The 21,880-nt window shown below is 50.5% G+C and overlaps 1 protein-coding gene across 18 annotated transcripts in view; it reads left to right on the forward strand.

Annotated features, from left to right (window-relative positions):
• Positions 1-152: 152 nt before the first annotated feature.
• The window catches only part of EIF4G3 (eukaryotic translation initiation factor 4 gamma 3), a 52,102-nt gene continuing 30,374 nt past the window's right edge, over positions 153-21,880 (forward strand). For 12 of the 18 annotated variants that reach the window (XM_063317519.1, XM_063317524.1, XM_063317526.1 and 9 more), the window contains exons 1-4: positions 175-309; positions 12,124-12,199; positions 15,410-15,538; positions 17,624-17,728. In XM_063317519.1, coding sequence (XP_063173589.1) covers positions 17,726-17,728 — 3 coding nt within the window. In that variant the 5' untranslated portion in view covers positions 175-309; positions 12,124-12,199; positions 15,410-15,538; positions 17,624-17,725. Of the gene's footprint in view, positions 310-12,123; positions 12,200-15,409; positions 15,539-17,623; positions 17,729-21,880 lie in introns of all 18 variants that reach the window. The other 6 variants (XM_063317525.1, XM_063317535.1, XM_063317531.1 and 3 more) reach the window with 4 other exon arrangements.

Genomic DNA, 21,880 nt, shown 5'->3' on the forward strand with positions numbered 1-21,880 from the left:
GGGGGGGGCGGCGGCGGGAGCGGCTCCCTCCCCCGGGAGCGGCGTGGCAGCCGGGGCGGGCGGCCCCCCGCCGCCCCCGCCGCCTCTCCCTCCGGCGGCGGCGGCGGCGGCGGCCGGAGCAGCCCCTTCCCCGTCGCACCCGGCGGCGGCGGCGGCGGCGGCGAGCGGGGCGCCTCCTCCCGCTGCTCCCGTGCCGCCGCCGGCAGCAGTGGCAGCGGGGGCCCCGCCTGCCGCCGCCGCCGCCGCGGGGCCGCCGCCGCCGCCTCACCCCGCCAGCATCAGGGCCCTCCAGGCCCCGCCGCCCCAGCAGTATCCTTCGGCGAAGGCGGGCGGCCTCGCTCGCCGTCCCCGCGGGCGGGGAAGGGCCCTGCGGGGATGCTCGGCCCTCCGGAAGGGCGAGGGGCCCGAGGGGGCGGCGGGTGGCCTGGGCCGTCCCGGGAAGGTGGCACGTGGGGAGGGACGGAAGGGCCCCGCGGGAGGCTGCGGACCTCCTTGCCCACGGAAGGCAGGGCCGGCTGGCGCGGGTGAGGGGCGGGATGCGCGGATCCCCAACGCGCCCCCCGAGAAGCGGATCGGAACTTCGGCCTCTTGAAGGGAGACGCGGCTCCGCGGGCAGGAGGGTGTGACTGTCACCTGGGGCTCGGCGCGCTCCGCTGCTTTTGCCGGGACCAGCCTTTCTCCCCGTCCCCGTCCGGTTTCTCTCTCACTTTGAATGGAGGACGAGCCCACGCCTGTACGCTAAGAGGCGCGAGGGGATTTGGGCACTGCCTGGCCTGAGGGAGAGGACCTGTTGGGGGGCAGCATATTCCGCACCCTGGATTAGTCCCGGAGAATCTGCGGGGGGGCAGTGGGGCGGTCATGCCAGTGTCACCACTGGAAGTGGTGCCAGTGATGATGGAAAAGAAACTGCATCCGATCTGTGTAGGATGTTCTGCTCTAATGGCACTGTCTTGTCCTGACGGGTATTGTCTCTGCTAAAGAGGAAGACGCCTGAGTGACTGATAGTCAACTTTTTATTTACTGAAGGCGTCTTGCTGGCAAATCCTCCTCTTTGGGGCTTATTTTCTTTATTTTTAATATTTATTTTTATTTTCTGAACAGGCAGGCGGGATACTGATACATAGAGCTATTCAATGCCTTTGTTGAGAACATACATTTAGGATTCGACCGATCGAAAGGGTAGCGTGAGGCAGCCAAGTCCCATATAGTGAAAGTGAAATAGATCTTTAGGCACTCCTTAGAGGAGGGTTGTTCCTGATGAGGAGGTGGTGGTGACAAGGTTATATAAAACGCGGCTTCCTAAATGGTCACCCTAAGGAAAAAGGGTGTTTGTGGATGATGTATTTAAGATTTGCTGCCTGGGTGGGAGTTTATGAGGTAACAATGGTGGGGATCACTATAAAAGTGTGTGCAAGAAAGGAAGGCGTTGAATTGGGAGTGTTGGGAACAGCATGTTTTAAAGGCAGTCCATCCTGCTCTGCTGTATGCAGAAGATGTGGGGTGCAATGGAGGGTGGTGAAGGATTACTTTTCAGTTTTGGGAATGTCAAAATGTTCTGTGAATTTGAAAGATTCAAATTCACCCTCTAGATTGATACCTGAGGATGGTTGCCAGAATTGCTGTTTTTTGCTTTGTCAGCCAGGTCACTTTAGAATTCATAATAAAAATAGTCTTTCTCTTTATTGCATGGCAAACTGTAATAGCAGTGAGTTACTTAAATGAAAAACATTTCTTTTTATGGGTTTACGTGGCTTATCTACTTCTGAGTAAGGTAGGCATGTCAGACCCCCTTAAAATCTCCAGATCTGTTTGCCTGTTCGGCCGAAACTCAACTGAGGACGATACGTTTCATCCTCCCTTGGTTTACATTCATGGAACAACTGAAACTTTCCTATGGTACAGATTGAACTCTACCACCTTTGGAATTTCCAGACAATCTGTAATCTATAGCTCCTTCTGCAAAAGGACTGTGTAGGCTAGCACCCATTTGAAGTGTGGCTGCCATAAATAAAATTAGTTTTGGATGGCTTGCAGAGGGTAACAGCAGGCACATAGGCCTGTGAAGTTTATGCTGGAATTTTTCTGTCTCACTCTCTCGCTTGATTTCCTGAACACATTTTAAGGCTGGAAGGAAACACCTTTATGCCCCAGGAGTTAGTTGGCTTCTGGGGTCTTTGGCCCTGGGAGTAGAAGGTGATTTCACAGTATTGTGTTTTTGTGATAAGGATTAAATGTATACTTTAGTTTCCTGGCATCAGCGAATGCTAAATTTGTATGGCTTGGAAAGATGGCAAATACCCTCACATAGGCATTGCAGGAGGAGAGCAGTGTTAGTCTACAGTGGCAAAAATCAGGAGTCTGGTAGTACCTTTTCTGACTAATGTATTTTACTAAAAGGCATAAGTTTTTGTGAGCTTCATAAGATGAAGGTACTTGTAGTTGATTAGGTGCTTATTCCTATTAATAAAATGTATTCCTTGGAAAAGGTGCTACCAGACTCCTTTTGATTTTTACACTCACATAGGGTAAGTTTCGTAGTTCAGTTGTGCTTTTCTTGCACATGTCATCAGAAGCAGCTCTGGCTTTGTAGAAGCACAGCAATGCCTCACTGGTTAAAGGATCTTTCTTAGATCTGTTACGAATGAGAAGCCCAGAATTGCTGCTAAAAAACATTAGAGTAGTGTTGCGTAAAGCCGTACTGTAACCTAAATGTATTTCTTTATTTGACTTTGGATGCAAGGGATGAGTCTGGTGAGACTGCAGCCGTTGAGAAACTGGTCAAGAGGGAAGAAAAGGCAGAAAATTTGAACTTTGCAGCCCTGACATCTGTAAAGGCTCTGCTTCTTTGCGCTGCAGGGAATGCGATTGAGGCTTCATCCCCGCCTGCAGTAAAGGCTGTAACCTGGCCAAGTTGCATCTGAGACTCTTCTACCAAGTCAAGCCACGTACTACCTAAGGGGTTAAGGTATGGAGAGCTGCGATGTGACATTAGTTGAAGGTGTGCCCTAATTCTGAATTTCACTTACCAGTTTGTATCAAACTTTCTGATTGATTGATTTGCAAACGTTTTCTTTGCATGACAGGCTTAACTGGATCAGGTGGGTGATGTGTTGTCTGAACAGCTATACCCAGTCCGCAATGGGGGTATATTGGTCTAGCCCAGGGGGTTGAGGAAGGCTGAGTTATTTCGTATGGTCATCCGTACTGTTCAGTCAAGACCAAGAGGGTTATTTCCCCCTTCAAGCTGCTGGAACAGGTACTTGAACAATCCTGCAAAACTGGGCTGCTCTAGTCTCCCTCCATTTTTAGTTTCCAGGTGCTCTCTATGGCCGGGGGAAGAGGAACAGGAAGCAGCGGTGGGGGATGAGTCTTTCCCAGTTCTGTTTGCTGTGGCACACGTAAGGAGAGAGAAAGCCCTTGGGAAAGGGAGCCTGTCTGCTCCCTTTTGGGCAGCTGGGAGGCCAGCAAAGATGTCTGCTCCCCATTTGGCTGGTGCGGCCATATGCTGCTGGCGCACAGTGGTGAGTGGTTAGCAAAGCGAAGCGGCTTGGTGGGTTAGCCCTGTTGGGCAAACCCCGCCATCCCGATTGCAGGTTTTGGTTCTATGTTTTCAGTGGAGAGAGCTTTGTGAAGGTTTGGAATTCACAGACTTTCAGCTTTCCAGTTTTGTTAGTAAGGTTGGGAATGTCCTTCAGAGGATTCTGAGGATGTTTCTCTCCATGGCAATGGTGGTGGGTAGAGGTGATCTGGCTTTTGATTGAAAACATACACAGCACAGCAGAGCGAAATGCAGGAATGGACAGCCAGCATGTGAAAACAGGGGAAATTGAAGAGAAAAAACCCAGCCAGGACACAGGCGCTCCCACAAGGATATAACATCAGCTGGGTGTAAGTGAACAGGTGAACTTCGAAAGCTTGTTTTAGATACGTCCTTTAAGGAAGGCTGAAGGTCTTGTAATGTTGGTGGTTGCCTTGTTGATTGCTAACTTCAGCAGGATGAACATGCAGTTTTGGAGAATTGCTGAAGTGGATCTTTGGGGTTTTATTTATTTATTCAATTTAGAGGCAGTCCAAGTCCACAAGGCTTCTGGTTACTCAGGTGTGAGTTGTACAAGCAGGGAGTTGTATCAAGTTGGAGGTAGTGTACTAAGAAATTGCACAGTGGCTTCCTTCAGGACAATAGTGATCGCTGTGCGTTTTTCATTGGAGCCTGCAAACAGTGGGATGGGATCGCACACGTCCATCTTTGTCATCAACTGTAAGGTATGGGTGCATTTTCATGCCACTTCGATACGGGGATCATGGCTTGTAACGCCTCATTATGAATGGGTCTTACGCTGGAGCTCATACGCTGTTCACTCCTACGGGCAAATAAGCAAGCCCAGTATAGCATTATACCTGAACCCATTTTATTACATCGAAATAAGCCAAGGTTTGTAAGTCAGCAACAGTTCCTGGTTTGGACCTACCATCTTGTCTTGTTTCGATGCAGTAAGATAATAGTTTTGTTTTGCCTCCTTGTGAAACCTGCGCAACTCTTTTTTCCCCTCCCCTTAAAGGACCATGTGTATAGAAGCAGACGGAGAAACTAATTCTAGTTTGTTGATCAACCTAACTAGGGCATTGGTACTACATTTCTTTGCTCAGTTCTTTGACCTCTCACATGGCAGGGATGTGTTCGAGTGGAGAAATGGTTGCTCGTAAGACCGGCTTTCCCTCTTCTTCTTGAGTAGTTCACGTCTTGGCTCTGTCTTTAGACACGCTGTACGGGGACGGCCATGCCTATGAGCAGCTTAATGAGGCATGGCTCCAGATTTTGGTTTGTAGTAATCAAGGCTTAGAGACCAAACAAAGGTTTCTGCTGTGAATGTGTAAATGGCAACTTACAGTTTAGAAGCCGCGCTACCAGTCTGGGTTTTCGTTCTCTCAGCAAATAGCTTCTCACGTTACCTCCACAGGGCAGCGCCTCTGGGGGCAGAGTGATGGCTGAGCTGTGGCTGTCAGTGCAGGTGTAAGCTCCGATCATGGCGAAGCCTCCTGAACTGTGGCTTGGCCACGTGGTTTCTGTTGGTTGCCTAAAGGGCAGAAGACTGAAGACAAATACAAGAATGCATGAACTGGAGCATGTCGAGGACCTGTTTCATCGAGGCAATGGGAGCAAAATAAGCTTATTTCTCTGTTTCAGTTGGGTCTGCGCAATATCTGCTTCCTCAGAAGTTTAGATTCCTGCCTAGGGTAAGGGCAGTGGGTCGATTCCTCGAAGGCCCATTGTGACCAAGTTCTGTTGGTATTTTGCGGACCAACGCGATAATATATGCACCAACGTGTATGCCCTGGTTTCAGCAAAATCAGAGGTAGCAGTAACTGGATGCTGTTAAGTTTATGCCGCTGTAGTGGAGCCCCCCTCGTTAAAACTTCCCAATCTGCTGTGGCTGGGTGGAAACTGAGAACGCTTCTGCAGTCGATGGGGCTGCTGTAATTGTGTTAAGCCCTTCTGAAACTTGGTTTAGCTCCTGTGCCACAGTCTCCTGGACGCTGTTCTGGAAGTCCCGGAGGAAGCCATGCCTTCCCAGCACCAGGCGGGCTCGGAGGATTCGTTCCGGTCTGGCTTTTGGCCTGGTTACGGGAAGGAAACCACCTTGGTTGGCTGCCTGGATGGATGCCTTGCGCCAAGGAACAAATGGGGAAGCGTGACTGTTGGTTTTCCGCACTTTTCAGCAACCCTCGGTATCCTTGAACTTGATATCCCGTTGGATATCAGTTTGACTGCCTTAAAATCAGTTCAGAACGCAGCAGCGAGGATGCTTGTGCGAAGTAGAGGCTGTGCTCACCTTGCCGTCACTTTGAGCCAACAACCTTTGTCGCTTGTTCCTTTCTGTCCCTAGTAGTAGTACTGGGATTGTTCATACGGCTCTTTGGACCCAGTTCGCTAAGACGTATCTTGTAAGTCTGTCAAAGCTTAGAGGTGAGTAGCTGATGCCTTGCTCCATGGGGGTCTGAGGTGGTAGGCAGCCAGCACCGGGCCTTCGTGGTGGCATCCTTGTCATGCTCTCTCCCAGAAAGTCCATCTGGCAAAGTTACTCTTACCATTCTAATGATTTTTAGGATTTCATTACATCTCTTGTATCTTTAATCGTATCCGCTTTGTAAAGATTTTCCTAATAAGGAAACTATAACATTTGATAAATAAATCAACAAACAATTCTTTCTTGAGGCAATAGAGTTCTTGGGCTGGAACTGAATAGCTTGACTTTCGATGTTTTCTCTCTCTCTCTTTTTTTTTACTTGGTTTGAATTAAAATTTTGTTTGAATGTGCAGCTTGATCACTTGAACGAAGGGGACGAAAGTGCCTCAGTTTCTCAGGATGAATGCCAGGCTCCCTGGATTATGAGGAGGAGCTCTTTGGAACTTCTGCTGGTTTCTCTTAATTGTGAGGTCCTTGGCAATTACTGGGATGGGGTCATAGACATCATCCTACAAGGATTATCGTCTTACCGTCTTACTGGTGATCGAGCTAGAAAGTTTGAGTTCATAGCTACACACACCAACACACGGTAGCTAAGGTACATATTTTTCTGCAAGAGCAAAATGGCACGTTCTTTAACTCTTCGAGGGACCTTTTTGGACAGAGGGATGAGGAAATACGTCATTAAGACGTTTTGGGGTGTGCCTATTCCACTAGATGAAAGGATCCTCTCATTGCAGATCACCCAGCATATTGTCCAAAGGACCTTTGCTGACAATCCAGCTACATTCTGGTGGAATCCTGCAGTGTAACATCATCTTGTGTTTAGCATCAGAGAGGGAGGAACCTTAGTGTGGTAGACATAATGGAGCCATTCCCTCCACTTTTAACAATGAATTCAATATGTGAAGTTATGCAGAGTTCTAAACCACCTGCTTCTAGCCAGTGTCTGCATAGCAACATGTCCACAACAGAGACAGTTTTCCATTGATAGGTGTGGTGTGTTCGGTATCTTCCTCCTTCAGGTGTGAGCGAGAAACACGCTCTCTTAATTTCAAGCTGGTATCTCCCTGGACAGCTCTAAAGTTAGCTGTGGCGCTAATACTTCGGAGCCATGCCGCGTTGCTGCTCTAAAATTTTCCTCTGGGCTTTTTTTAGAAAAAAAGATTTAAAAAAAAAATTCTCAAGTTATGCTCCTCTTTTGACTAACCGTTTTTTGTTTTTTTTTATTTCTGACTATTTTGCAGAGGTAGTGTGTGTTAATATCATTTATTTCCTGATGTCAGGCTGTATAATGACTACGTGTGTTTGATTTTCAGTGGTTTAAGAACAGGACCAGAAATGAAAATGTCTTGCAAATCTCCTGCTGATGATCAATTTTTCAGGAGTATAATCCAACATGTATGTTTGTTTAAAATAGATTTGCTTTGTTCCCTGGGATGTAAATGTTGATAGAATGAAAATGGACTTCTGTGATACCTCTTGCATTTTTCTTTAATAATTTCCTTTTGCCACAAAGAATGGTTGTATATGGATATGGAAGTGACATTTGCTGGCCCTTTAGCCTTCCATTGGTTTAAGCATGACAGTCAGAATGATGCTGGCTGTTCATTGAAAGACCACTGCTTGCCTGATGGCCTGTGCAGAGTCTTAATTATCAGTCCAGAAAGAACTGGAGTAAAGCTGGTCCAAGGTGTAAAGAAAGATCAGTTAGCAAAGGTGCATTCCTGGTCTGCTGCTTTCCTTATCTGGAGCTTTGAGGCTTCTTGTCTGGCAAGCTGAGATGTTCAGTTCCCAGAATTTCCTGGTGGTCCAGGAGCAGGCATGTTCTTTCCAGCCTGTGCTGTGCTTGCAGGTGGACGGTGGTGGTGTTTCTGGCTCTTGGGTAGGCACTGGGTTGCTCCTGCAGAGGTCTTTTCCTGCCTTGCAGCTTGGCAGCAGAGGAGATGTCCCCTAAGGAGCCACCAGTTGGTCCCTCCCTCCCCCTCATTTTCTTTTGGCTCTGCTCAGCCATTCAGAAGGCTGGCATTGACCAGAGAAACAAAGGGCTCTTTCAGGCCCCAGGCTTTTGTTCATAGTCCCAGTTTCTCTTCCCTGTTTCCTAGTCCAATTGTTAATCCTCAGGCAGTCCCAGTGGCTTTTTGGAAGAAGAGTGCAGGGGAAGTGAGAGGTCTGAAGGTGCCAGTTTCCCCTCCGTCCTGCCCTGATCAGCAGTGAGAGCTGAAAGGCCCCGCTTTGAAGGGACCTTGGTTGGAAAAGGTCTGCCTGCCAGTTGTGGGTGTTCTGTGGCTCCAGAGCCCTTTATCTGGCGGGGTTTAAGCCTGCTAAGTCCAGAGCTCATGGCAGCCATTGCGAGGTAGCACCGTTCTGGACCTTTTCTATCCCGGCCAACCGTTCCCACCACATCCCATTTGTCATAGTTGGGGGTGATAGGAATTACATTCCAATACACTTTGGAGATGCTGGATTTGACAGGGCTGGTCTGATTGTTATTTGGATTCGTATCCTGCTTTACTCCCTCCTGGAGCTCAAGGTAGTGTAGATGCCGTTTCCCTCTGAATTTAAGAAGCAGGTTGCTTTGGCTTTGCCAGGTCTCCTGCTGGGGAAGCTGTCCCGGAACAGCGTGCGGATGGAAGCGGTCTGCAGCCGACAACGCAGACAGACCTGGATTGGGGTGCTGCCAGGTTAATTTCCCAAGGAATATTTGTATTGTATGTTCATATGAGCAGCTTACCTTCCTTTTTACATTCTCTCTCCCTTGTTTCCAAGTAATGTGCTTCCGGTGCGCTCGCGAGGGTACAAGGCAGAGCATGGGTAATGCGGATGGCATCATCCATTGGCTGCATTCCTATTGTTGTGATCGTTTTTATTACTAATCCACTCTTCCTCCTGGAGGAGCCAGAAAATTTTGCAAAAAAATGCTGAAGAAGTCTTAAATAAAAGCATTACCGAGAACGTTGACGGTCCTTAAAACAATAAATCAATGACTGGGTGCCTAATCAATAGGCAGAATCTGAATGCAACTTATTCTTGCAGTTGCCGGCGTTTAGTGCTGAGGCACAGCTGCCCGAGGGGGCAGAGCCTTCTCCTTGGCGGGCGCTGCTGCTCTCCGAATCCTGGGCAGCATGCCTCATCTGGGGCTGAGCAGGGCAGAGGGCAGCAGAGGGAAGGTGATTGGCAAAAGTGGGCGGACGGAGACGTTCCTGAGATGGCACGGCCCGCGTCCTGGCACCTTTGAAGCGGCTTCTTCCGGATATTGGAAAGGGAGAGCTGCAGCCGTTCCAAAGAAAACCCACGGCTGCGGCATCGCCACAGCCGCCTCTGCGTTAGAACCGACCCTCTGGAGCAGGGGGAGCATTCCGGCCTGCTGCTTTCCTGTCTGCCGGGAAAGCGGCAGAATCAAAGTATGTGGGCAGCAGGCCAGCGCTTGGACTGTGAGCACAGCGCGGATCCCCAGGAGTGGGCCAAGTGCTGAGCAGAGCTGCTGCTGGCAGTTGGGGGACGAACGGGACCGCTGCCGGCGTGTGCGTCCCCAGGTGTGGTGAGGTGTGTGGTGAGGGCTCTTGGGAAGCAGAGGGGCCGGCAGGGCGACCCACACAGAGGGAGGCTCCGGACTGGAAAGGAGCAGCCCAGGTGGAGTGGCAGGATAGAGGAGGAGACGGGGCGCAGAAGTAACGGAAGCCCTTTCACCAGAGCTGCCTTAACCAGCGTTTTTTCTCTTCAGACTTTCCAATTTTAACGTTGCTGTGCTGGGTGTCGTTTGGCAGTTTCCTCGAGCTAAACCACTTGCTGTCGACGGCACTCCTAACCTGGTGCCTTTTTTCCTCCTTTTACTTTAGAGAGAGCAAGACAGATTTATTCCCTCACAGCTCTTTCTAAACTCACGCATAAGACGCGATCAGCTAAAAATAATTCAGCTCCCTCTTCCTTTCGGAAATGGTTCCTGAGAGTTTAGCTTCATTAAAAAAAAAAAAATCAGGCCAAGGTATCGGCTTTGTCCCTTACCTCAGAGATAGCCGCATATGTCATTCTGGCCCCTTCTCCTAACTTGGATTATTGCCCTGGTGAAGGTTTGTCAGAATCCTCGGAAAGGGCTTTGCCGCGTCGATGTTGCTCTGAAGTGGTGAATGAGGGAAGCCGGACAGCAAGCGGCAGGGCTGCTTCCCAAGGAGGTGTCGTTCAGCGGTTACAGGGAGAATACAAGAGAGGCAGCAGCAAGCGGTTATAGGACAAAGTGTCGGTTTTGTTTACCCCATTTTCTGAGTTCGTGGATGTTACCTATTAGTATCATGTGTCTGTATTTCAAAATACAGGACACGTGCTTTGCTATGTCACTGGCCTCTTTCGGCGATATGACATGTCACATGATGAACTTTTTATTTTTAAGACATATGCCTGTTTGTTAGCTCAGGTTTCTGTTTCTTGATGTTCAAAAAGCATCGGTTGGATCTGCAGTTTAGTCAGGGACTTGTGGCTTATGATGGGATTTTCTAAATCAGCTGGACGTCCTGTGGGATCGTTTGGGGGAAGCAGACCTCACATCGATAGAGGAAAGCTTCCCAGCTGAGGCTGAGATTCTAGGTGCCACAGGAAGCGGTTTTCCAACACTTACATCCGAAGTCTCCGTGAGGCAATGTGCATTAGGTGAGTTTCCCAAGGCTTTGTTTACCTTTTAAGTGTGGAATACGTGTACTTAATACTCACCGAAAACCTGCCGCCTTTTTGGCAGTTAAAAAGTCTATAAAGTGGGGAAGCAAAAGGGTGGTTCTCTGCTTGCTGGCAGGTGTTGCACGCCCCAAATTGCCACATTGCTCTGTGTGCTCCTCAGTGGTGTCAATAACAGCTGTCCCCGCTCTGAATCTTCTTGTGACGGCTGTCTGGGAACACAGCTACAGGGCTGAGCCCTAGCGAAATCGGGGAGAATCGCGTCGGCTGACGAAGGGGGCCATGGCCGGGTGATGCTTTGACCCTCCCTGGTATGACCCGTGCAGATCAGAGGGGTTTTTCCATTTGGACCTTCGGAACGTAGCTTATTAGTCCAAGTTGGCATGTGGAGGTACCGAAAGGGAGGTTTGTGGATAAGCCTGCATTCACATGGAGCACTAGGAAGCTTTTGTATATTCTGTGGTTTTAGAAAGCTAAGCATTTTCTCCTTGACTGAGGGGGTCCAGAGGAGGAGACTACCACAAGGTTCGTTGCGTTAATTGTGTTGGGTCCGTGGCCCTCTCTGCTTTTTCTGAGACAGGGCATTCATGGGTAGCTGCGGGGAATACCGGTCTCCCGCTTGGCGTCGGTTACGCTTTATGCTTCGAGGCTTCTCCCAGGTCCATAAACTGAAAGGGTGACTTTGGTGTTTGGACAGAAAACTTTGGTGCTTTTGGAAAGAATGAATGTCCATCCATTTTCCCTGGCTCACCAGCCGCTTACCTAGAAGCTGAGGAACGCAGCCTGTGTTCCAGCAGCATCTTGTGCGATTCTTGTGCTTTGTGTGTGTCTGTGGGGGGGAACAGGCCTGCAGATCCTCTTCTGAAGCACTGGCTGGTGAGCTTCAGGCACCTTTAAAAAGGGGACCAGTTGCTTACAGGCAGCAGCTCAAACCACCTTGAAGAAGTTTCCCCAGAATCTGATCCTTGCTTCCTTGCTGGAACAACAACATTGAAAAAATCCTCCTCCTGCCCTTACCTGCAGTTCAGAGGGCGTATTCTGGATTATAACAGCACTTTTAATTATGTTTCTGGGGCAGTTGATGTGATGGCAAGTTTGTCAGCGTATCCGGTTAATTCAAGTTCCCAGAACCGTTAGGAGGACAAAAGGACAGTTAGTGAAAAACACCGGTGAGGAAATGGGTGCTGCGTTTCTGTGCCGTTGGCAGAGAGTGTCAGGCCACTGAGAAGGAGGTGGACCACCTTACATCTGAAACAAAACTTAGTTTTCTTATTCCTGTCTGTTGCGACTTGCTTGCATACCGCTGACTTTTTATATGCAGGAAATCTGTTGTCTGCAGTAACGGTTTTTCCGGCTACTATTTGAAAGTAACAGTTTGTGGCATTTGTTTCTCCTGATTAAGGGGCAGACTTTTTCAGAAGAAAAGGCCTTTTGTACTAAACACACTTTTCCCGCAGTCTTGTGTTTTTTTCCTTAATTTGTCGTTTTGCAGAATCCCCCGGGGACCTGTGCAGCAGCCCCTGGAGGATCGGATCTTCACTCCCGCTGTCTCAGCTGTGTACAGCACTGTAAGTATACCCAGGCAGGATTTTTTCTAAGATGTTTGGTTTCTGGGATGCTGTGATGAGGTGGAGGAGCCTGTTCCTCCTCCTGCAGAGCACAAAGAGCATTTCCCCTGACTTCTGTGGTTCTTAGCGTCAGAGAGTTGTGCGGTGTTTAGTAACAGGCCTTCCAAGCTGGGTGTGTAATTCCCTTCACCTAAAAGTCGGAATGAGAAAACGGGGTCTGTTTCCGTAAACGTTTATCTGTGATAACAAATACCTGAGGGTGATCCAGCTCGTTCAGTTCTCTGCCCCTAATTCCTTTGGGGAGCGACGCCTGGTTCAGACAACCTGCTTGCGATTCGTCTCTTGTCCAGATGTGCTGCAGAACTGGATTCTTTTGGACTGAATAGGGATTAGCTTGCAAATGACACACCTCCCTGGGGTCAGTCCAGGGTTGGGCTTTGAAGGGTCGGTGGGAGGCTACTCAGTAAGAGCGAGATGGGAAAGGGTTCCCTCCCTCATCTTGAATTCAGGGTTCTGTTGGTGCGGCCTAGAAACGCAGGATAGGAAGGTGGATGCTCAGAAGTCCCACTCCGAAAGCTCCGGGTGTCCTTCATCCAGGGAGAGTCCGTTCCCCCCAGAAGTGAGTTATGAAGGCTGCTCAGCCACAGCAGATTTCTGTTAGAGATGTGGGTCAGGAGGCCAATCCATTTTGCTGTGAGCTGTTACTGAAGCTGGGGGAAATGCTGCCTTCTTAAGAAGTAGATCAGCACCCAGGCAAAGAAACTAATCGGGTGGGAATAAGCACGATGGCGAACCTTTTTTTAAACTCTTTCAATTAATACTTTTATCCAGGAGTGCCATTTCTGTAGAGTGGGTTGAGTGAAATTGCTGGGGGGAAAGTGTGTGCGTGTTTGTGTGTGTGCGTGCGTGGGTGTATGTATGGATCTTAAAAAACCAGGAGCACTTTCCTTACCAATTAAACAAGCAAGGGTACTTGTTTAAAACTTAAACTTGGAGTCTCTTTCTCATTTATTTGCAGATCAGTTAATTGAAAAGTGTGGGGTTATCTTGTAGGTAATAATGCATCCGTTTGGGTTTTAGCTAGTAGCCAGTATTTCCCGAATGAAGGAAGTTCTTTGCTGGAATAAACAGTGAAGTAAATATAGTGATACCATTTAAAAAGCATTTCGCTCTGTTCTCTGTGGATAGAAAATAAATGACTCTGCAATTTGTTTGGTAAAACAATGTTGATAATGTGAGAACGGAACGCAGCACAGAGTCTGCCGTTAGATGAAGGTATAAAATGGAAACGAAAGATCATCTGAATGAGTTCCATGGCTGCTTCTGATGAGATGCAGGATGACATCACCCGGATTCTGGCACTTGGGGGATTTGCTAGCCCCTGGAAGTATAGAAAACGCAAAGGAATAGATGTAGCCTACCCTTCCACCATTTGAAATGCTTAGTCTGGAAAGTCGGATTTCCAGTCTACGAAAGCTTTCTCTGTTAGAGTGACATGCACATGGCTATTTACCAGTGTCGGAAATTGGTCTCTTCCCTGTGAAATTGATTGTAATAAGGTCTAGGAAATTGAGGTTTCACTGACTATTTGACAGGAACCTTAGTTCATGGAGACTTTAAATGTCATATTATCAATATTATTTGATTGAGTTCACATAATTGTCTATCTGTAAAGATAGTTTAACTATAATTTTAATTGAAATTAAGAAATCCAATTTTCAAAAATGATACATTTTGTCTATCCTGCATTGCCCCATAACAATAACTGTAAGGCGCATAACGACAAATCAATATGCTACAATAACTTTTTAGGTAAGTTTGATTTCAGTCATTGTAGATATTTAATTAGCTGGACTGCACTTCTCTTAAGAAGCTCAAGGCAGTTTGTATGGCAATCTGAAAATGATCAAGGATCAATTACACAGGAAGCATTCAAAAATGATCAGTCTCCTCCCCAGGAAAGAAGATGGCATTCCTACAAAATGTACTGGTGCCCCTGGTGAGCACTTTTCCCATTCAGATGAGGCCCTAATGATGCAAGGAATCACCAGATCCCTGCAGGAAGGATCCCTGCCTCCAGCTGGTATAGTCCTGGAGGACAGAGCCAGACCAGGGCTCCGTGGGCCTACTGGGAGCCTGGGCCTGGGCTGTTGTGGCGTTCAGTACACTGCGAAGAGGAGGCCTCCCACAAGAAGGGCAGCTTCTTCGAACCGGACCCACCTGCTGTAAAAGGGAGGAGAACTCTGCAGATCGCCGGCTTTCTCCCACATAGTTATCAACCAGAGAAAACAGTAATCTGGTGCTCTCCTATTTGGAGTACTCTTTACTTGCTGCTTTTGAAGCAAAGATGTTAACTAAGTGGCAGTCAGCATGATGTCCAAGTGTTTTATCTTAAGCCTTGGTTTTGATGATGGATCATCTCAATTTAGCCAAGATCGGTGAGAGACCCTTTCTGTGGATTTTCTTCAGGGGGGCCCTGGAGGGTTTGTCCATTTACTCACTTCCAGCCAGGCTTCTGAGAGCAGCTAGGCATTTCTTCCCCACCAAAACTTGCCTTGCCTTAATCCAGGGCCAGGTTTCATTTGTTGTTCTCTCCCTTTGTGAAAAAAACACCCAGCGCCATTCAAAGTGCCTGGGAGCTTCCTTCCCAGCAGTTTATGTCTACAGAGGAGACTCGAGGTGTACCTCAGTCAGATGAATGCGGTGTGTTAAGAATGCAGCTCATCTTCCTAGGATCGACTGGGAGGAAGAGCGATTCTGGCATTGAAAGCAGAGCCCGTCCTGGCAACCAGAGGGCAAGAACTGCTGCCAGCGCAAGTTGGGGGCAGAGGCGGGAGCCGCATCTTCTGCATTCAGGCTTGCCCTCTCTGGGACTTGGGGGATGAGATCAAACTGGACAAAAGGCTTCAGTCTGCAGCTCTTTGGTCTGGTGGTGGAGCCCCTGTCTACTCCTTGGCTTCAACGTCACTGGCGTGGCTTTGCCCGGGCAGTCCTGTTCTTAAAATGATGCATTTTTAAGTACTGCAAGGGCCTCTTTGGAGTCAGGCCACCGCAGGATCCACTAAGATAAATCTGTTGTCTGGTTTACAGCTGCTCTGAGGAGTACGAGTGATGCGTTCCTAGCAAAGCGGTTCTCCTTCCCAGGGGTGTTTACTTTGTGGAAACAGTTTTACTAATCTTCGGTTGTACTAACGGTTTATCTCCTCGCAGGTTACGCAGGTGGCAAGACAGCCAGGCCCTCCTACCCCCTCCCCTTACTCTACTCATGAAATAAGCAAGGGGCATCCAGCCCTCGCTGCCACACCCCCAGGACATGCATCCTCCCCTGGTCTCACCCAGGTAAGGCTTGGTGCTTCCCGCCCGGTTCTCGTTCAGGGGCCTGCGTTTGCCTTCTCAAAGCTGGGGAACATCTGGGGCTGGGGGGGGGAATGGTGCGATGCCTCCGCTGGTGCGTGTGCTCCTCTCGACAGACTGCGGCTGGACACGAGGAGAGAAGCACCCTCCCCATTGACAGGCTGCTCAGGGAGCGTTCCACACCCATCACCCCCGAAGGGGTCTTTCCTAAGCATTTCTTTTTGGCTCAGTGGTGACTTGACCCCGCTCCCCCATGTGTGCATAATTTTTTTTCCCTATCAGAAGCCATTCCCCCCGCAAGAGAAACAAAGTGCTGACCAAGAGAGAAGGGATGCAGTGGCAATACGGGATTGAGGCACCTTGAGAGCAAGCAGGGCCCCTGGTGGCTTCTGCTGAGAGATACGTGATGGAAGCTGGAGGCAGCACCGAGCAGCTCGAGCCGTGGGTTCCGAACGGCTTTTCTCATGCTCGGACTCACCCGGACATGCTTAGCTTGGTGTCTGTAGTTTCTCCAGCTTGCGTTTGGACCCTTTTTTGGTTCGTCTTAGGAGAAGAGGTCAGAGAGGACGTGGGGCCGAGCTGGTGTTACGCAGGCACGAGAGGGCCCTCTCAAGGTCGTCTCCCACCAGCGCCCGGCAGCCCTTGCTCACGTGGGGGTGCCTGTTCCGGTGGTTAACTTCTGCCCCCGGTGGCCGTGGGCCTGGCAGGTCACTAGTACAGGCTGTTGTTCGTCACCAGATCGATGGATGCCGAGGAGGATGTCGTTTAGCCTTGGGCCTCTTAAATGAAAAAGTGGCAGCTCCTTAGAAAGTCAGGGACCAGCTAGCGTGTCTAACCGAGTCCTCTTCCGGGCTGCATTTGTAGGGTCCCAGCTCTTGGGGCTGCTCCGATGTTCCCGAAGAAGGGCTGGCCCCGATCTTCCCCACGCACAGCCCCCAAGGGGGCCACGGCTGAGGCATCCCGGGAGAATGGCACAACTCTCTCTTGAGCACGCAGAGCCGCTTTCCGGGGGGCTGTTCCGGAAATGCACCCCTCTTAATTTTAGTATGCTTTCTCCTGATCTCTAACCTGAACCGACTGACTGGCCCGGCCGTTGCCCCCCAGAGAGGTCAGTTTGCTCTGCTCCTGCCGCCAGTTGGATTCTAATCCAATGCCAGGGGCGTCCTCGCCACGCACCCCTGCACTGTTTATTGGCCGTTGGTAAGGGACGCCGCTTGTTCATTGGTTCAAATAACGGTTAATCTTGCCTTTCTCCTCCCCTTCCTGTCCCGTCCCGTGTCTGGCCTCTGGCAGTCGCTGCTTGCCCGAGCTGTTGCGTATTTGGTAACATTGCTTTCTTCCAGGGGAATTTCCTAAATGTACTAAAGTAATTTACATGCTATTGTTGGCATTAAAGTCAGTGCTCTGCCTGTTACATTCCAGATGCTTTTGCGCGTTAATTACAGGAAGGTTTCTCGGCCACCTGTCTCTGTCGATTGATGGGGTCTCTCCCTCTTTCCGTTTCTCTGAAGAGGACAGTATTACATGCTCTGTCCAAACGACTGCTTCAGTTGCCCCCTTCGTCCCTGGCTTGAGAGCAAGAGGGTGGCCTCCTGGGGAAAGCGGGGGGGCTGGCCCTTTCCCCTGGAAGCTTTGAGACCAGCAGGGCTTTCTCTAGAGGGGATGGTGGGGGTGGGGGGTGATCCTGCCACCCAGAGCCAAAGGAAAGCTGGCGGAGAAATAGCTGTGGGATCCCCGCTGCTGCTTCATGTTAACTAGGAAGCACCTGGCTCTGGGCTGGGTGCATTCCCAGGCTGAGGAGGAGGAGGAGGAGGAGGGCTGTTCCTGGAAAGCTGAATTTGCTCTTGCGCTTGGTAGTTGGCAAGAGAGGGGATGGAGAGCCCCGCCAGGCCCCAGGGGAGCTGAGGACGTGCGGCCACAGAGATCCGGCAAAGCGATTAGAGGGGAGAGGATGCGCTGCCCCGTTGCCCCTCTGCCTTCTGCCCCCTCTTGCGCTCTCTCTCTCTCTCTCTCCCCCTGTCGCTCTCCTCCTCTCTCTCACTCTGTCACTCTCTTTCACTCTCGCTCCAGCAGCCAGGAGGGAGGAGGGACAGAAGCTTTCCACCCCACCCAAGAGCCAGCAGTCTTTTTGAAGATCCAAGGGAACTGGTGCAAAGGATTCTGGGATGTGGGATGGTGAGTCACAAGAGGAAAAAGGCTCAGTGATGCCCGCTGGAGCAGCCCGGCTCCGATTGCCTGGGGCCCTCCCGCATACAGGCGGGGGGCTCTGTGCAGAGTTAATACGGGCCGTGTAACTTCTGTGTGCGGAGGACAGACCAGCCTTTTGTGCCGGGGGCGTCTCGCCGCCTCTGGAAACTCCACGCTGTGCTGCTGCGCCTCGGAAAGCGTGCGGTCCGGAGGAGGGCCGTGAAATTCAGAGCGGGCTCGATGCCTTCTCTGCAGAAGGGGGGGGCGGTTGGTTTTGGTCCCGGTCTAGGGCTGCTTGCTCCTTGTGGGTTCGCCATTCTTCCTGCTGGCCCTCAGCTCTGAGATCCTCAGCGGGGAAATTGGAAGGCGAAGCGTTTTGCTGTACTCTCAGTGACTGGACGGTGGAAGGCGTCGATGTTGCAAACCGGGCCTCCCTTGTTGCCCATAATGGGCGAAGGTGGTGGCACTTGCAGTCGACACACCTGGGGCTTTGCGTTGGGAGAGGAAGCTGGTGAATTAGCTTGGTCTTAGAAGAGGCCTGGAAGGATTCGAGGGTGTGTGTCCTCGGCTCTGTGTGCTCTCCAGGACCGAGGACGCCAGGGCCCTGTCCTTTGCAGCCGTTAGCCCCTTTTGTGAGATCTCTGAGGGAAGGAGAGAGGGAAAAGTGGTCTTCTCTGTAACTCCAGGGTTGTTCACCCTGTTCCTGCAATTCCAAAAGTTGCAGTGGCCTTCCTGCCTGTTGGGCTCATCGTCCAGTTGGTGGCGTGAATCGGTTAGGAGACCCAGAGCCACGCTCTCAGTTGCGAGGAGCGACCGATGCTGGGGAAGGGGCGGCCCTTGGATGCCAAGAACTGGGGGCATTGGGGCACCTGGCCGAGAAAGGAGCCAATCGAATGGGTGGGTGGAGAGAGGAGAGGAGGTGCTGGGGAGTGCTGCAGGACTCCGTAGACCCCCATGGGGGGAGGAGCTGTGATTGGCATGCAAGGGGGGGGGGAAGAGATGGTGTAGAAGGAAGGGCTGCATGAACTGGAGGACCCTGAGCCAAGAAAGCCAGGGAGACGTGGTGAAAGCCGCTGCGTCCAGCCTCCCAAATCCAGAGTCCCTGGGAGATCCCGGCCTGTCTCAAGGCTTTGGATTTGAGCTGCCTTCTCCAGGCTGCTGGGACATAGTTCCCTCCTGTCTGTGTGACTTGAATAAAGGCGTGGAAAAGCTTTGATGGCTTGGCGAGGGCAAGGTCTGGCAGCCTTTAATCTGTCGCTGATCGAGAGCCGCCAGGAGCTGCGAAGGTGCTCCGTGGTGGGAATTTTAGTTCCCTGGACAAATAAGTCTCCCCCACGATTTACAGCATAAAATGGTGCTTTGCTAAATATTCTGTTGCCTGGCTTTCTGCAGTAATCTGTCACATTAGGCATAACTTTGTCAGGCTCTGCACCTTTATCTCATAGAAACATTGCACTGTTGAATAGGCTATCGTCTGTGTTCCCTCATTTTTTTTTAAAAAAGCCTTTGAGGTGTAAGTTTCACTAATTGCTCTAAGTCAGGGTTAGGGTGAGGTGCAGCCCCCCCCCCCCATGAATAACACTAGTGATTCCCCTGGGGTTAGGGTTGGGCAAGAAATAACAGTATCTTTACTTTTAATCGTTCGTTTTTAGTCTAAAGTTTTGCAGTCCCACAGCTGCCCACTACAGGCTTCCATGGGTAAACGTGGGGGTCAAAGCCCAGAGCAAGTTTTGCTGGCTGTCCTGCTGGGCCTACACAAGCCCAGTCAAGATTGGGAGGGGAAAAAAAAAAAAGCGCCCCCCACCCCCAGTTGCTGGAGATTCCCCTGGAGATCCTGACCAAAGTCCAGGAAACGGCTCTTAAGCAGGCAAGTTTGCGTAAGTGATCAAACTGTTGTCCTCAAAATGTTTGACTTCAATTTAGAAATCCCGTGGGAGGAGGAAGCTGTCTGCTGTCGTTTAGAATGTGGTTCAGACGCAGGTTAGGGTCTTCTCAGCACTTGGTCCCAGGTCTCAGGAAGAGCCTTGCTAGTCACAGGAATGATCCTAAGAAGGGCGAGATTCATCTCCTGGCCTCTGCGTCTGCTGCGGTTTTCTCACCTCACGGGGTTCTCTGTTGTAGATCCCTGAAAAGTAACGTTGGCTGGAATTTGATTCAGCTTTTGTAATTGAAGGATATAAAGGGAGGCTTCTCATTTTCGTAGACAGCCACTGGAGCAAGAATGACCGTGGTGGAGTTTGGGGTAAGCTGGGGACTGGGGGGCTCCAAGGAGCTTTAATGCAATTGAGTCATCCCAGGGATAGATTATGAGTGTCCTTTCAGTGGACTGTTTTGGCAGCAGTTTGGCCAGGCCGCGCGAAACCTTTCTGAATTGAGCTCTCTAAATGGCGTTGATCACAGCCCGCTTTCCGAAAGAAGCAAGGAGCAGTCAGGCCCAGGTGACTTTCTGCATTCATTACCAGCAGTGTTAAATCCCGAGACGTGTGAATGGCGGCTTCACCGAGCGCATCTTTGACCAGCCCAGCCCAGCCCAGCCTGCTGCCTGCTGAGGCATGTCGGGGCTGAGGGTGATTCAGTTGCCCGTTCAGTAAGACGCTGTGGAGGGTATCTTGATGGGTCTCTCGGCAGCAGGGCCAGGTGACTTCCGGCACCTCAGAGTGCAGGCAGCATGGCAGGACTTTCCATTACGCTGTTGAGAGTTGGAAATGAAAGAGCTGCCCGTGACTCAGCATTTTGTGATTTCCCCTTGCGCGCACGCACGCACACACACACACCCTCACACACACACCCTCTCTCACTCACTGATGCAGCCAAGTATGTCTGTTGCCTGTTTATTTCCAGCCCGGCTAGGAGGGGGAGATCTAGTTGCACAGCAAGCCTAGTGGGTATCAACTAGTTTGGGAAGGCAGATAAAAATAGTCCTTGCTCTTTGCTGACTTGAGCCGGTAGAATAGAAAGGACTGGAGGAGCCTTTGTGGCAAGAGAATTCCTGGTAGTTTGAAGCATACTGGGGTTCTTCTCTTGCACTTCCACCCTCAGGTGCCCCAAGTTTGTTTTTGCAGCCCTGGATTTCTGTCCTCTCCAGTGGTCAAAGTCACTGTGTGCGTGGCTGGCCTAGACTTTTCTGTGCTGAATCGCCCCTTCCCCTTGATTCCAAACGAGGCTGTTTTGAGGAGTGCTTTGCGAAGGACGACGGTCAGAAGTGGGAACAAGGATTCATCCGCTGATGGCAGAGGGCCGCGACGTTCAGGTGGCTGCTCTGGGGATCTCCAAGCCACCGTCACCTGCTTCAGCCTGCTGCCTCTTTTGAGACCAGCAGAGCAGGCTTGGAAGCCCAGAAGGTTTTCCCGCTGCCCGCCCTGAATAGCACACGGCTCTCCCTTGGCAGGCACCCTAGTTTAACTGAGCAGGTTTCCTGCCCGCTCCTGATGGAGCAGCTAGTTGGCTTCCAGCTTTCAGGAGGAGAGATGACCACACAGTGAAATTGGTTCCTGCCAGGGATACGTTGCAGCTTGTTAATATAGTCAAGACAAAGACAGGATTGGCTGAGGATTTTGGTTTATTGAGTCATTACAAAGAATTGGTGATGCCTTGAGGCTGATGATTAATTGCATTGTGTGCAGAATGGCGCGTCATAAGAGACGGCTGCGTCACAGCCTCAGATGTGACAAAATTTGAGTCCCGGTAACATTAAACGTGTCGGCATTTAATGTCACCAGTTCTTGCTCTTGTTGACATAGCGGCTCTTTAGGAGTTGGCCCCTGGTTCGCTTGTCCTGTTGAAGTGCTTGTGGTGACTCTGCTCTTGTCCACCCAAGACCCCTCCCCTCTTACGCCAGACGTGCCGTTGGGGACCCATCCCTTCTCTTACCACCCGTTGCTTTTGCTCATGTGTGTGGCTGGAACTCAGGAACGGCCTTCGTTGACAGCAAGGCTGCAGGGATCTTCTGAGGTCTCCTTCCCCATGTTTAATGCTGATAGTCCAGTTCGGTTCTGCCCTGCATTCCGAGGTCCAGCAGGTTGGTTTTAGATCTCCCGGCTTCCAGCAGGCACGCCAGAACTTACTCCAGAAATTCTGCATTGCATAGAACCAATGGGCTCCTGTAGACTTCCAGCCGAGCATGCATCGTCTGATCGCCCA

Source organism: Candoia aspera, chromosome 18 (genome assembly GCF_035149785.1).
Source record: "Candoia aspera isolate rCanAsp1 chromosome 18, rCanAsp1.hap2, whole genome shotgun sequence".
Classification (NCBI taxonomy): domain Eukaryota; kingdom Metazoa; phylum Chordata; class Lepidosauria; order Squamata; family Boidae; genus Candoia; species Candoia aspera.